The 15,930-nt window shown below is 32.1% G+C and overlaps 1 protein-coding gene across 3 annotated transcripts in view; it reads left to right on the plus strand.

The window, feature by feature from the left end:
• LOC143256789 (putative sodium-dependent excitatory amino acid transporter glt-6) overlaps positions 1-12,695 on the plus strand; it is a 34,268-nt gene extending 21,573 nt beyond the window's left edge. For all 3 annotated transcript variants that reach the window (XM_076514474.1, XM_076514472.1, XM_076514473.1), the window contains 7 exons: positions 934-1,050; positions 2,007-2,171; positions 3,792-3,990; positions 4,723-4,876; positions 7,393-7,435; positions 9,469-9,604; positions 12,544-12,695. In XM_076514474.1, the coding sequence (XP_076370589.1) occupies positions 2,145-2,171; positions 3,792-3,990; positions 4,723-4,876; positions 7,393-7,435; positions 9,469-9,604; positions 12,544-12,674 (690 nt within the window). In that variant the 5' untranslated portion in view covers positions 934-1,050; positions 2,007-2,144 and the 3' untranslated portion in view covers positions 12,675-12,695. The remainder of the gene's footprint in view (positions 1-933; positions 1,051-2,006; positions 2,172-3,791; positions 3,991-4,722; positions 4,877-7,392; positions 7,436-9,468; positions 9,605-12,543) is intronic.
• The last annotated feature ends 3,235 nt before the right edge of the window (positions 12,696-15,930 follow it).

A 15,930-nucleotide genomic window follows, 5' to 3' on the forward strand; every position in this document is an offset into this window, starting at 1 on the left:
AGCCACATTGGGCTATCTTCTGTGTCCACCGAAGGTAATCGAGCCACTCATTCGAGCATTCTAAATACCAATACTCTTTTCTGTCCCACCAGGTGATGAAAGGACAAACGCGTTTGGTAGAAGAGTGAGTTAGAAACGAACATTTCAAAATCTTAAACATCTTGTTCTGATCAACAGCAGTTATCTATTATTAATGGTATTACATTACTTTAATAATTTAAGAATTATTAGGTATTTGTAGCGAAAGTAATTTATTAAATAATAAGCAATAAAACATAAAGTTGACTGTATGTAATACAGATTTTGTAGATTATTATGTCTTAACTATGATATAACTAATCGAGAATAACGGTGGATTTGTTAATGTGCTCTTTTTCGGAGAAACCAAGATATAATTCCTTTCAGTGATGTTTATACATAGTTATTTTTTTTTGTATATCTCTTTAGGTCTACTTAACATTAAATCTCTGGATAGTTGATACCAAAATTAAGTAACTTGATTACAGAATTGAGTAAAAAAAAGGCATTGTTCATTTCCCAAATGGCACATCGGTATGTCTGCCTGGTTACTCTACTAAAAACCAAGTTTCGATACCTCTAACGCTTAGAATAGAGATAGCTCTTTGTGTAGCTTTGTGCTTACCTATAAATATGCAAGTGTAACATCTATTGACGACAATAGTTTCTCCAGTAAAAGAACCATAAGGTGTATACTGAAATCTACCAATTCCCTTGGAAGATATGATTTTAAACAAAACAGTTAGGTGGTCTCAGAAACTATAGTTTCTCTTAGCCCCACTGGTGTTGGATTATTATGCAGTACTTGTATTTAGAAGACAAGGGCCAAAAGTAATTATGTTTTGACTAATATAATAATATGATTTAGATTTTAAATTTTTAAGATTTAACATTGACTTGTATTGGTATTATTAGTGTCATCTTCAGGCGATTGTGAAGATCTTGAATACTGGAAATTAAGTAGGCGAAGAGATGAGAAGGAGGAAGTTAGGTGATGATGACATTGATGACGGCGTCAAAGATTCCTGGAAAGTAAACCACAGAAAACTGATACATTATTGGCGTTTGTTTAGTTTTTTTTACAGAAGTTACATGTACATTTAAAATAATTCATATTAACTTTAAGTAACTTATAAATGAAAGAGAAAAATGAAAGTTCTCGGACAAACTGAAATGTTGTGTAACAAGGTTTATACGTATATGTTTAAACAAATAACCGAAAATTACTTTGACATTAATCTAGAGACAAGTGTGGTGGAACGTAAGATAGTTTGGTCATTCAGAACTTTTATGAGTTTATTTTTAGACACCTATTATTTCTAAAATTTCCATATTACCTATTTTTTACCTTTTTTATAGATATATAAGATTTGCAGGTTCTTTTCTAGATCAAATTTTTGTTTAGTTCCAATAAGGAATGCAAAGATTAAATCCATTTTCCTTAATTTTTACCTTTTAGAATGTTCTTTAATTCTTGTTTTACCTATAGGTACATTAATGCAGTCTTGATACGTTGACTATTAAACACTAGAGCTGCTGTACTTTTAGATTCTATCTTTGTTGTTACACATTTTATCCCAGGTTGGTTTTTACAGTGGAAGGCCAGTCTATAAGTTTCTTTATTTTTCAAGGGTTTTCCAATGTAACTTACCTTAAACCTTTTCGTTGTTGTTTTCTTCGTTTGGTACATTATGTGCGTGTATCGATTTCATGGCTTTATTTTTTCTTAATTTGTTATGTAAATTAGCTGCAGGTAAAACCTTAGTGCCTTGCATAGATCTCTGTTATTATAGATACATCATACGTAACACCAGCTTTATGTATTTTGAATCAGTTTCTCAGATAAGATAAAATAATTTCGATAATAAAATTTTGGCTCCACAGCATTTCGTAAAAAAATGAAAGGTAAATAGTAATACGCATTTTTTACATCTTGATACAACCATCTTGATAAATTGCCAATTTTGATCTTTTTTTTCTCTTTTTAGTATTTTAAGGAGGCTCGAAAGAGAAGGTTGGTAAAAGATACAGTCAGCAGTAACCAGTATAATCACGTGACTTATTGATTCATATATCTATGTTTATACCTGAGAAGCCAGACAAGACAGGTTTGAGAACATCGCAACATGATTTGTTATACAGGACAATTTTCTGTGAGTATATGAATGTTTAAATTAGTAAAACGTAAAATGTTTTGGGCTAATGTTAAATATTTCGATATGCTGTTGAGTTTTTGAAAATTAATTGGACCATAAAACTGGTAACTATTAAACATTTATATTATATGGAACAAAAACGAGAATCTAAAAATGGAAGCACTGTAACCTCATAACTTGGGTGCTCATTTTAGTATTTTCTAACTCAGTGCATGAAATAAGTGAGTCCATGTTTTTATTGCAATAAACTCATTCGTTTTTAAATTATTTTGTTTAAACGTCTTCAAAATCATCTATTTGTGTGTATGTTTGCAACATGTTTTACTGGGTAACATGGCTGTGTTTTAAATTAATAATTATATTATCATTCTCCTAATATGATAGAGTATCCTTTGTTCTAAAGAGGGTGTATTTGTTGCGTAAGGTATAAGATATAATTTTGCAAGTGATAAAATGTATGTCCAAAAGCTACGCATATATTTTTTAAACTAGGTATTGTTTGTTTGTTTATAACATCAAACTACACAGTAAGATACATGTGCTCAGTCTATCAGAGGGAATTGAATCCCATATTTTATAGTCATACATTAATAAACTTACCACTGACCAATTGGAAATATATGATGTGCTAATTGGACCGATATGTGTAATCACAGGTGTCACGTTTGTGAGGTGCAGTTCAGAACATTTTTCCAAATATTTTATGAAAATGTTGGGACTCTGATTAGGCATAAGTGGGCCGTCATGGTCTGGTTGGTTAAAGCGCTCGACTCGTAATCCGAGGGTCGTGGGTTTGAATCCCTGTCACATCAAACATCCCTGCCCTTTCAGCCGGGGGAGCGTTATAAAGTAGTGCGATCAATCCCACTACTCGTTGGTAAAAGAGTAGCACAAGAGTTGGCGGTTGGTGTTGATGATTAGTTGCCTTCCCTCTAGTCTTACACTGCTAGGGATGGCTAGCGCGGATAACCCTCGTGTAGCTTTGTGTGAAATTCAAAAACAAGCAAAGAAACTAGGAATAAGTAAATTTAAAAATATATATTTACATAAAGACTGATCTCAATGGAAAACAGTTTGGAGATCTTACAACTGTGACAGGGAGTTGTAACTAAAAAAGGAGAGATGCATGGCTAAATCATAACAAAAAACACCAACATAACATAAGGATAATTTAAATTGACACCTATTTCATATTGACCTAAGGTATTTTCCAAACAAACTACACCTCGCTATAATACACAAGCATACATGCTTTATAGATTAAGCACAGTGCTGGAACCAGTATAACAAGGTTCTATTTGTTTGTAATTAGGCATAAAATTACACAAAGTCCTACTTGTCGTTTGCTCATTGAGGGTACGAAAATCCGGTTTCTTGTGTTGTAAGCCAGCATATATACTGCTTTACCAATTGGAAACAATAACAAGGTAAACGGGAAGCATCCAGGTCATATAAATTAATAACAAACTTTGAAAAGTACTGTAATTTAGATTTTAAAATAAATTCTATGTCAATATAAGTTTAATAAATGACTCAACGCACTTAATTTTTCAAATGTAAATCTAAGCTATTTTACGTTTTAAATAATTTCTTAAATGTGTTTTCCTTTCACAATAGATTATGGGTTGCTTAAGAACCCATAGAATTTCTCTCTTGATCATCACTATGACAATATTAGGATTTTGCACAGGACTTTCATTACGACAAATGAATTTAGATAAAGAATCAATAAAGTTGATTGGTTACCCTGGTCAGCTGGTATTCCGAGCTATCATCTTATTGGTTGTTCCGTTGATGTGTACCAGCCTTTTTCTAGGTATGTTACTCTTTATTTGTCATATTTGTAAGAAACGTAACCAGATTTCTGTGGTTGTTTTTTAGATTTCAAAGGATATTTAGATATAGTTATATTCTATTATGTTATACTGCAAATGCATAAATCGTGTGAAATTATGTAGTTGTACTTTCAAAAATATCAGTTACAAACGTGTTTCTTGTATTTAAGTACAACTTGAACTATAGTTTAATCGTTTAGCTCATACTGAATATACATATTATGATATATTTTTATTTTTTTTAAATGTAGGTACCCATACATGATTGGCAATCCCAGACTAACATCTTAATCGGTTTAATTGGTAATACGATCCTGGGTTAAATCAACAGTTAATGTATATATAGTCTTAACTTGGCTCTATCACGAAAGCTTTTGTAATAAAAATTTTTTTAAGGATTATCACTAAACATAAGCTAAATAAATATCAATTCTGAAGAGCCTACATTTCACTAAGCAACACAAATTGCGATGATATAATGAAAACAAATGACAGAATCTGAAAGAGTAAAGTTGAGGTTTTTCATTTTACGTTATAAAACGTTCAGTATTTTCATCGTACGTCTTAACCTCGCACCCTTGTTTTTAGATTGTAATTCTTATTTGCTCATCTTGATCCTTTTCAAAATATCATGGTTTGAGTTTCATGTGTTACGTCATTGACGAAAGGTGACAACGTCCGTTTGGCGGGGTTGACACTGGGTTTTTTTGTAGGACTGCAAGTGTTCTGCACTTCTGTTGGAATGATTGTCGCTCAAATTGTAAATCCCAATAGTTCCTTTGGCAACAATGATGGCGTGGATATTTCAAGATCTAAAAAACAAGTGACAAAAAGTCAAATTATTGATATAGTTTTAGATTTATTCAGGTATGATTCTGGTGAAATATACAATTATTGTAATTGGATCAAAATCTAATCACTAATATTTATAAAAAGAAAAAAAAACATCTGAAGGAATAATTAGTAGACATTCTTTTATCACATTATTAGGCATGTCACTAGTCCTGATTATCTGAGGATGGCTCGGATTATTCGTTGAAATGGTATTTTAGCTATCTTCTAAATAGGTCATCAAAAACTAACAGTGTTTCCTTTAATAATAATATCTTTAAAATGACTGAAAAACAATCTTTTGGGAAAGTCTGTAAATATCATAGGAAAAAGTTAGGATTCTTTGTTCTTCTTTTCTCTATAAAGGCTCGGCATGGACAAGTGGTTAAAGCGTTCGACTCGTAACCTGTGGATCGCGGGGTCGCTATTTAAGCCGTGGGGGGCGTTATAAAGTGATGGTCAATCTCACTATTCTTTGGTAAAAGTGTAGCCCAAAAGTTGGCAGTGGGTGGTGATGACTATCAGCCTTCCCTCTAGTTTTACACCGCTAAATTAGGGATGACTAACGTAGATAGCCGTCGAGTATACAAAAAAATCAATAGTACTCTGTAAACTGATCCAGAAAATATTCTTTGTTATTTACAAATTACCGCTAAGCGTTATTAAATATTAGTTTTACATTCTTAATTATTCGATATTATTGTAATTAGTTTTTCTCTTTAGCTTTTGTAGGAACAACGTTGTATATCAAGATAAAGTATTCGAAATTTTTTGTAATATGTCTCTCAATTAAGGGTATTACCAAAACTGAAAGTCTTTTCTCTTTGAGTCAACTTTGAATGTAAATTTGTCATAATCGATTCCAGTCACAAAAAGTTACACTTACCAATAGCTCGTTTCGCTTTAATAGTCAGAAGTCTTTATGATGTTGTGAAGGTACAGTTGAAAATGTCGGCTATTCTGTATTTATGCAAAAACTGCAGCGTTTTTATGGGGTTTTCATATGATAATTTGTGGCGGAATAGGTATTCATAGAAAACCTACTTCATCCGCTAACACCAACTCATCAATATATTGGTCATGTGATTGTCTAAATCACTTTCAAGTTTTCTCCAGTTTTTCTTCAGTCTTATTCAAGTTTAAAAGAAATTCAAATCACATATGACGTTTCTTTAATAGGTGAAACTGTTTTGCTAGTTTTATTATTATAGCGTCAACTATATTAAACAATTCTTTAAATAGAGTATGACTTCCTAGGCGATCAGATACTTTATAATACCTTCCACAACATTCACAAATTCAAATATAATGTAAACCTTCAGACATGTCAGTTCACGCTTCAACAAAATTTTTTCGTGATTGTAGCGTCACCGAGTATCTATACTTTGTATCTATAACGGTCTCTTGTGAAGAGTTTTTATCCCGAAACAAATCTTTAGTTTGAGGTAAATATTACACTAGAGTATCGTGATCCCACTGAACATTCGTTTCTTGTTTATAATCTGTTTTCCTTTTACAATGCTGAAATTTTACTTTCAAGAGATCTATATGAGATCTATTTATAAAAGCCGCGAATTGTTTTGTCTGATATCAACATGTACATAAGATCTGGTGAAATCCGCAAGAAAAGAAAAGAAAAAAAAACACAATAGCTGGGTCCAAATGCAAGCTTCGGATCAGACTACAGTTCCTTGTCACTTTTCTACTATTTTATCCCTTTAGGTAAATTTCTAATGTAAGGAAAGCATAACTTGTGTCATAACGTTAGTATTCGCACAATTTTTCACAAGACTGTTTATGAAAAGCATAAAACAACAACAACTTATCTTGACCTTCACCCTCATAAAAATTTTTAAAAGGTCTTTACTGTAATTCATCTGGATCCGTCACTGTTATCTGAACTAATCACTCACAGATTTTCAAATAATCCTGCTACAAATGAATGAGTGGAGGTTTCTCATATCGATACGTATATTTGAATTCGCAGAAGGTAATACGTACACATATGTAAAATTCAGATTATTCGGTAATGCTGTCTATAAAAGTCTATCAAGAATTAAACAATTGTTTCAGTTTACTCTGAAGAAACGTCGAAATAACATTAGTCAATGATAGCATTTGATAAAAAACTTCGAAATTTTATTTTAATAAAAAACAAATTTATTAGTCACAGGAATTATTCGTTTGTTTTGAATTTCGGGCAACGCTACTCGAGGCTATCTTCGCTAGCCGTACCTAATTTAGCAATATAAGGCAAGAGAGAATGCAGCTAGTCATCACCACCCACCGTCAACTCTCGGGCTTCTTTTTTACCAACGAATAGTGGGATTGATCGTCACATTATACCTCCTCCACAGCTGAAAGGAAAGCATATTTAGTGTGACGGGAATTCAAGCCCGCGACACTAAGATTACGAGTCGAGTGCCTTAACCACCTAACCATGCTGGACCTAGTCACAAGAAACAAAATAAGATAGGAAGCAAATGAAGTTAAATATTTACTTTAAAAAATATGGAATGTAACTTTGTAATGGCTATTTTGTCACGTTTCAGAAATGATGTACCAAAGAATATCTTTCGAGCAACTTTGATGCAGGTAAGATCATTTCTATACATTCTATATGTTCACTACTTAGTTACTGACGTTTACATATGCTTTGACAGTTTTAACGAATTATAAGGCCTTCTGCTTCCTTTTACGGTGATATAACATTATCATAATTTCTGAGAAATGACTCGGATCGGATGACATACTTTTCAACAAGGCTGAACTAAGACGTAAAAATAATTTATTCAAACATTGTAGTTTAAAAGGGTTTTGTTACTAGGTTACCGTCAAGAGGTGAGTGTTATGTAGTGGAAAGTAGTTCTAGTTTCCTACAAGAATGTGAAAATGATACGACATGAAGACAAAGCAAATAAGGTAACGGGTTTACAGTGACGAAATGCAATAAAACTTTTGTACGAAAACCCGCTGAGCAAAAGTCAATTACAAACATCTAAGTGAGTTGAGAAATAATTAAGAATTCATAGTAAAACTTAACTCATGTAGATGTAAAAAAATATTCTTCGTTGTTAAACACAAAAGAACAGGATGGGCTATCTATCTTCAGAGGTATCGAAACCAATATATTAGCATTATAATCCTTCAGATTTACAACTCAGCAAGAGAAGGGCTATTAATAGTCGAAGATCGATGATGACACACTCATGGTGAAGGGTGATTTTTCTGTTATCTGTAAACATTACAGTAACTTAATATTCAGGAAGAACATATTAAAACGTATAGAAGAATGGAACATCAAAAATTCTTTATTGATTTTGATAGAAAATATTTTAACATTTCTAACTGATTTCTTTTGGTTATGTTGATTTGTTGAACGTGCTGTGTATATTTTAAACTGTGCAAGAAATAGATGAAACGTTCTGTTATGAGATGATAAGATAGATGAGAGCATCTTGTCTTTCATCATGTTTATTTGAGAAAGTATTGGCAACTTTTATAAGCATTACTTTGAAGAAATGCAAAGATAAAGATGTCCTTATCCATGAAAAAGCCATGTTATATTTTTTGTGAAGGAAACAAAAAGATACTCAAAAACGTTCCAAAATGCTACTGAGTTGAATCAGTTCTATTTTTTAACAGTTTATAAAAATCTTTTGAATTTTGTTAAAGTAATATCAACAGTGAATTCGAATTTGTAACCTTGAAACCTCCTAATATTCACGTTGGCTGAATGGCCAGATCAGAGTCTAGTATGGTCTAAATATAGATATATAAAACCATAATTTTGAACTACTGTCTAGAGGAGAAAAAAAAAACAAGAATTTTCGCTCACCTTTCAAAGAAAATAACATAATATATCTTTAAGATGCTGAACAGCCCAAATTGAGAAGTATTTTAATGGGATGAAACTTCGAGTTCCGAACCCTTAGATCCACAGAATGACATGCTAATCACTAGCCCTGCGTTGACAACGTTAAGAGTTATATCACTGCTTTATAAACTGTTGAAACAAGTGAGGTGAAATTTGTGTTTTTCACTTAAGCAGACAATATGTCACCCTCCAGAAAGTTGTGCTTAATTTATTCAGTGAACAACTGAAGACAGAATTTCAGACACAATTATAAAATCTAATTATAAGAAACATTTACAAGATTTTCACTGTGTTAACTTGATTTGTTAAAACAATATGTTTAATGTGGCTAGTCAATATTCTTATAGACGTGGATATATGAAACAAAGTTTTACATTCAAATGGAAACCATGAAAGTGTATACCAGTTGGAAATAAACATTATTTGTTCTTATTTAGCTGTTTAAAATTTTGGTATAGAAACCAGATTAAGCAAAAGTTTTTGTTGCATCCTTTTTAACAGTGTAATGTTGTTTAACCAATAATATTTTTGTTATTATTAGGTTTACACATTGCTAATTCGGGATACAAGATTCTGAATATTATGTTAAATGAAAGAAAAGCAATCACAAGTTAACATAAAACTAATTTTTTATTTTCGTATCTTGTTGTAAACAAAACGAAATAAAATTGCGTTTTAGCCTTTTAAACCATAATTAATTCTTAAGGGAAGAAGTAGGATAACTTTTACCAATGTCTTTTGCTTTTCTTAGGAGGTAACAGTACTCGGGAAATCCAATAAACACTTCAACGTGAGCAACGTAGTTTCAACTAATCTAACCACTGAGGATCTAATCAATGACGTGTACAGTAAGGAAGTTATTTACGTCCATGGGGCTAATTTCATAGGCAAGTATTTAATTGTTTTTTTTTTATTTCACGCAAAGCTACACGAGGGTTATCTGCGCTATCAGTCCTTAATTTTGCAGTGTAAGAAAAGAGGGAAGTCAGCTAGTCATCACCACCCACCCTCAACTCTTGAGCTACTCTTTTACCAACGAATAGTGGTATTGACCGTCACATTATAACGCACCCACAGCTGAAAGGGCGGGAATGTTTGGTGTGATGGGAATTGGAACACGCTATCTTCAGATTTCGAGTCGAGTGCCTTAACCACTTGGCTATTCCAGGCCAAGCCTTTAGTTACATGAGAGAACAAAAACATTAGTCTTACTTACACATCTTTGATAAGCTATTTACTTTTCTCGAGGAAGATTAGGACGAACTTTTGAAAATATGTAATAATGTAAAGATCATTCTTTATTTAAGATATAAAGACAGACAGGTACATAGATAACATCTTAAGATATATCTTTCCTCTTCTGACATACATAAAAGTACAAGGTTAAAATATGTATACATTCCTAGAAAGTATACTTCCGGATAGAGATTACTTGCTTATAAATGTAAATTTATGTTCAATAAACGTCGCAGGTGGCTGAACAGTAAATATAAGGACTTATTAGGACTGAAAGTACGAAGGTTTCAGTATCCTACGGGGATAGAGCATAGGTAATCTGTTATCAAGCTTTAGGCTTAACAATAAGACAAACAGGTAAACAATGCTCGTAATATATTAATACAAAATCCCAGCATTAATATTTACACACAAATCCATTTCGTAGGATCTAGGCAAAGAAGCACGTCTTGGGAAGATATACACACAACTTATTTTAGAAAATATTTAAGGATAAATTATGAAAGTTATAATGATATCAGTTTAGGCCTCGGAATTACTTTCTTTCGTTTATTCTGTCTAACCCAATAGACACGATTACGTGCTGTAATTCTACACCATAGACTTTATGGCATAACAACCTATGCTCGGGACAGGAAGGTATATCTTTGAGCCACACATTTAAAAAAATAATAATAAAATAATACATTTTTACTCCATATTGGTGAAGAGATAAAAATGTCCTGGATCTTAACAGTCATGTAGTGGAGTGGAAATGGTGATACTATATTTTCTTCAAATTTTTTTCACGTAAACATAGTCATTGATTTTGGGAGTGTGGCTGGAAGTTTGTGGATCTTAATGTAAGCTTTCGTTGAGTTATTATACTAATTGACCCAGGATAAAAGTCCAACTACATTACAAGAGCTTCAGATTATATTAAGATATGGTTTCGGAGCTCGTTGGTGTTGCTATTGTTTTTTTTCCTGTGAGAGATTGTGTACTTTATTTGTAATGTTTAATCTTTTGTGTACATCATTTAACAATATCGCTATATTGGACTGGGACTTGCTGTGACTTTCCTATCTCCAGCTCTGTCAAATAGTTAGAAATTTACCATTAGTGAAATATATAGTTGCTAAACATGTCACCTATAGTGCTAGTGTATTTTCATATGTATATATTCTTATTAAATCCGGTTGAACGTTTCTTTCAACAAACACCAGGAGAATTTTAGACGCAATATCTTTAGTCATAAATAATTGTGCAGAAATTGTGTTTTGCATAAAATATACACTGAATCCCAAAATGTAGAAATAATATTCAAACAAATTGCAAATATAGTATAACTGGAAACTTTACACAAAAATTTTTGGGAACAAAAAATTGTGGAAAAAATTTCTCGTCTAAGCGTCCAGCTTACAATCATGAAAAAGGACACAGGACAGGGGTAGTGATTATTTACTTATACAGGTTTCTCAGAAAATGGCAAGAGTCCACAATAGTTTACATGTACCTATTCAACCTCTACATAAGTAAAAAAATAAATGAATGTGTTTTTGTAACTTCTTATTGAACGAAGTAAATGCTTACAACAAAGAATACCTTTAATTGGAGTAAAAGCAAAAAGCCGATTCGTAAATTCAGTGAGATAGTCACTTATACAATAGCTCTTCGTCAGAAAATGGTCGGAAATAAATGATACTTAAAAATATATTTGTTAGTACTTTGTTTCGGACATGATATTTTTTCTTCTTCTCATGAGTACAAAAGCCAATGTGGCTCATGTAATCGAAACGTCTCTCTAGTATTGACATACTTCTTTCTAAAGAAAGTTTTTGCTGCAGTCATGCATTACATGTTTACATGTACATTCTAAAAATACACATCCAGTCTGTCTTGAACCAGTTTCTGAAATAATAAGTGTAATTTCATGGATGCAATTTCTTATAATAAAGAGTAGTTTTTTTTTTTGTTCGTTATTTCCTGCTTCCTTGCTCCCCGAAAACATTTAGGTTCCACCCAAGTAGTTATACAATAATATAATGGAAAGCACTTCAATAAATCTTGAATGGGATTTAGGGTTGATGAAAATGTAATAACTAACTGTGATGTTACTATTGGAGTAAAAAATTACAGTATTGCTGATTGCAGCCGTTAAGTAAATTCCACGAACCTGGTAATGCTTCCACACAAATGTTAAAATACTTCAGTTTCTTCACACGTCATCAAATTGTAAACTTCTCCAAGTTTTTGTTTCATTGTTTTACATGTCAGTATTTTTAGCTTAATGTTAATATGATTTAACGTGAGAGGATTAAATATTTGTTACCTCTACTGTACAACACGAAAATCATTTTTTGATTGTGACCTGAGTTATGTAACATGCAAAGCTTATATGTGTTGTGGAACATTAAATACTTATATACGCTTTCCTTATTATGATCTGTCTTATGCAACATATAAAGTTTATAAGCAGTTTTTCATTGTGAAATGTATTGTGCTATTTGCAAAGATTATTTCTTTTTGCTTTTGTAATTGATTGTAATTGTGATGTGTATTATCTACAACTCGTAACTGCTCATTGAGAAAATAATCTTTCTTTAATTAGGTTTGATGATATTTTCATGTATCTTTGGCTGTGCAATGATAGTTCTTGATGACAAGGCTGCCGTTTTGAAGGAACTGATCAAACAAATCAATGAGGTTATTATGAAGATATTCCAATACATGTTATGGTAGGTTGTTGGATACAAAGAATTTTAAACGAATGACCTTTGTGTTGATATTTCATTATTATTGATTTAACGATGTAATGAAGGCAATGTTGTAACAAAATATATATATGTTTTAGTACTTTAAAATCATGATACCAATTTTTGTTGAACTGTTAATGAAAAGCAACAAACGGAAGCCAAGAGTCGTATGAGTAAAGCTCCAATTCTTCTCAGTTAACAAATTACTTTTAACAACCTCCTGTTTCTACATCTAGGAAGTGTTTCTTTTAGATAGCTGTTTAATTTATAGTCAGATACCATAGCATCATTTCATAAATATTTGCCTACTTTGCCTAAATCATAAATCAAAGTAACCGTGAAGGCTGAAATTCTAGAAATGGACTACCTCTAAATACTGAAAATTCCACAATTGGGGTAACCAATAGAGTTGGAAATTTTAGAGTTAAAATAACCCTGGAGTTTTGAATACCTTTCAGACAAAAACCTTTGGATTTGGAGTGGTTCTGAAGATTAATGATACCTCATACAAAGTTGTAGTTGTTATTATTCTCACTGTAATAAGTAGTTTAGCCCCTGGTGTTGTTTAGAATATTGGAGTTGGAGTTCGCCATTAAATTTGGTTCACTTAGACGTAGGTGCGTTACAAGAGTGATAATCAATCCCACTTGTCGGTTAAAAAACAGCCTTGAGTTGCCGAATAGTTAACCTCTATCCACAGTTCAAAATTAGGGAAAGCTGCGTATTGCTCAATTCAACTAATATTTAAACATAATCGTAAAGTTGGGTGAATATTGTTTTTCGAAAACTGTTTACAATTAAAATTTCGACGTGTCATAAATTGACTAATAATAGTGTGTTTTTGTGTGTATTTATGGTAAAGCCACCATGTGTAACCTGATGTGTCCACCACAGGAAATATAACACCGGATATTAACAATGCCAGTTACAATTTGTAACTGTCTGTATGTAATATTACTTCAGGTCTTACATGAGAAAAGCTCTGAAAGTGAGAATTAAAAAGTCATTTGTTACCTTTTCGTGAACAAATGTAACCTTGATGTTAAACTTATAATTCCTTCAAAATCCAGGTTTACTGAATCATGTAATGTCGATATGTCTATATTATACTACTGTTAGTTTTTGAATATCACGCTATGCAACATGTGAACAAAAAGGCTAGGTCAAAGACCCTTAATTTTCAAACAAAGTTATTAATTTAGATATGTTGGTTATAGAGAGGAAAATTAGTCAACAGTTTCATTCGTCTATTCAAAACCCCTTTCGAGACGGGTCACGGGTCAAATGTTGTATCATCACCTATGTTCACTTGTATTCAAAATTTTATTGAACTATTTTTTTCTTTAATTTATGTCAATAAGTGTGAAATAAAATTGTAGATTATAATTCAAACTTTATTATCAGATACGAATTACTTTCTTAATATAAATGTAAATATAAAAAACACATCTATTACAGATTTTAGTGAGTCACGTGGTATGTTGAATGCAACACTGTTTAATATTAGATGTTTTGATGTCAAAATACAAAGAGTGTCATTTCGAACAAATTAATAACTCAAATTACTGATAGTATGAAGCTACAATATAAAATAAGAACGTTATATCTTTATATTTTGCTGAAATATTGTTTATGTATTGACCCAAACACAGGGCTCCGCTCACCTCTTTCCATTTTTGGGAATAGTTCCTTTTATTTACTTACTTCAATATACGACATATGAAAAACGAATTAACAGCTCAGAATGTACCCTTAGTGGTTTTCCCAGTCATTTTAAGCTCTTAGAAGACTACTTCATTCTTTTGAACCAAAATTTCAAAAAGTAGGTTCTGTCTTTGGTCTGCTCAAAATTTCATATTTTTTAAAATCAAAGTACATCTTAGTTAGTAAGCTTAATTATAGTGAAATTCTACGATATTAGTGAATTTATTTATGATTTCTTGGTGATTCAACTTTATATATATATAATTTTATTTATTCTTTATATCCGGCACGTTCGAAATTTTAAAAGCCAAAACAACCTATGTTCAGGAGCAAACAAGTACAAAGTCGTAGCGACAAAATATAATTGTTTGCATTATTTCTCGATTTATTATTCAATATTAAACAAAATAGGTTTAATTATTTATTTTTAAATAGCAATAATCTATATACATATGCATGTAATGTATAATAATTGAGATGTGGCTGTATATTACAAAATACAGGTCCACTCACATGTAGTAAAGAGAGGGACGACGAAAGTTTTGTTTGTTTGTTTGTTTGTTTTGGAATTTCGCACAAAGCTACTCGAGGGCTATCTGTTCTAGCCGTCCCTAATTTAGCAGTGTAAGACTAGAGGGAAGGCAGCTAGTCATCACCACCCACCGCCAACTCTTGTGCTACTCTTTTACCAACGAATAGTGGGATTGACCGTCACATTATAACACCCCCCACGGCTGGGAGGGCCAGCATGTGACCGGGATTGAAACCCGCGACCCTTAGATTACGAGTCGCACGCCTTAACTTACTGCCACATCATTTAGATTTTTGTTTTAATAGGGTTTTTTCATGCATATTTATTATCTGAGAAAATTCATTAAATGTTCAGGTGCATAGCATACCACCCTAGATAAAGCTAAGTAAACAAACTCGTAAGGTTTGGTTTGTTTTGAATTTCGCGTAAAGCTACACGAGGACTATCTGCGCTAGTCGGCTCTATTTTAGTAGTGTAAGACTAGAGGAAAGGCAGCTAGTCATAACCACTCACCGCCAACTCTTGAGCTGCTCTTTTACCAACGAATATTGATATTGATCGTCACATTATAACGCCACTGCGACTGAAAGGGCGAGCATATTGGACTCATAAGGAAGAAATGCGTTTAAAACAATAAATCAGTTTGCTATTTCTTTAATTTTATATGGGATAATTTTATTTTTTTGTTTCTTTAAGTATATACAACTTTTATTCCAAAAATCATTTAAGTGGATATGGTGTGTGTGTGTTTTCTTATAGCAAACCACATTGGGCTATCTGCTAAGTCTGAGATGGATAGGATGTAATACGGTAAAGATTTAAAATATATTCTTTATCTTTTATAATTTTCAAGTTACCAGTAACAATGTGTTTTTAAAAAGAATCGATAAATAAGCTATTTTCACACTTACAAGGTAAGTTATTAACTTCATCTATATTTAGGTTAGTTAAAAAAAATACTTTTATAGTTATGGACCAATTGGAACTTCGTATTTATAACTGACGA

The sequence above is a fragment of the Tachypleus tridentatus genome, chromosome 7 (genome assembly GCF_004210375.1).
Source record: "Tachypleus tridentatus isolate NWPU-2018 chromosome 7, ASM421037v1, whole genome shotgun sequence".
Taxonomy (NCBI): Eukaryota; Metazoa; Arthropoda; class Merostomata; order Xiphosura; family Limulidae; genus Tachypleus; species Tachypleus tridentatus.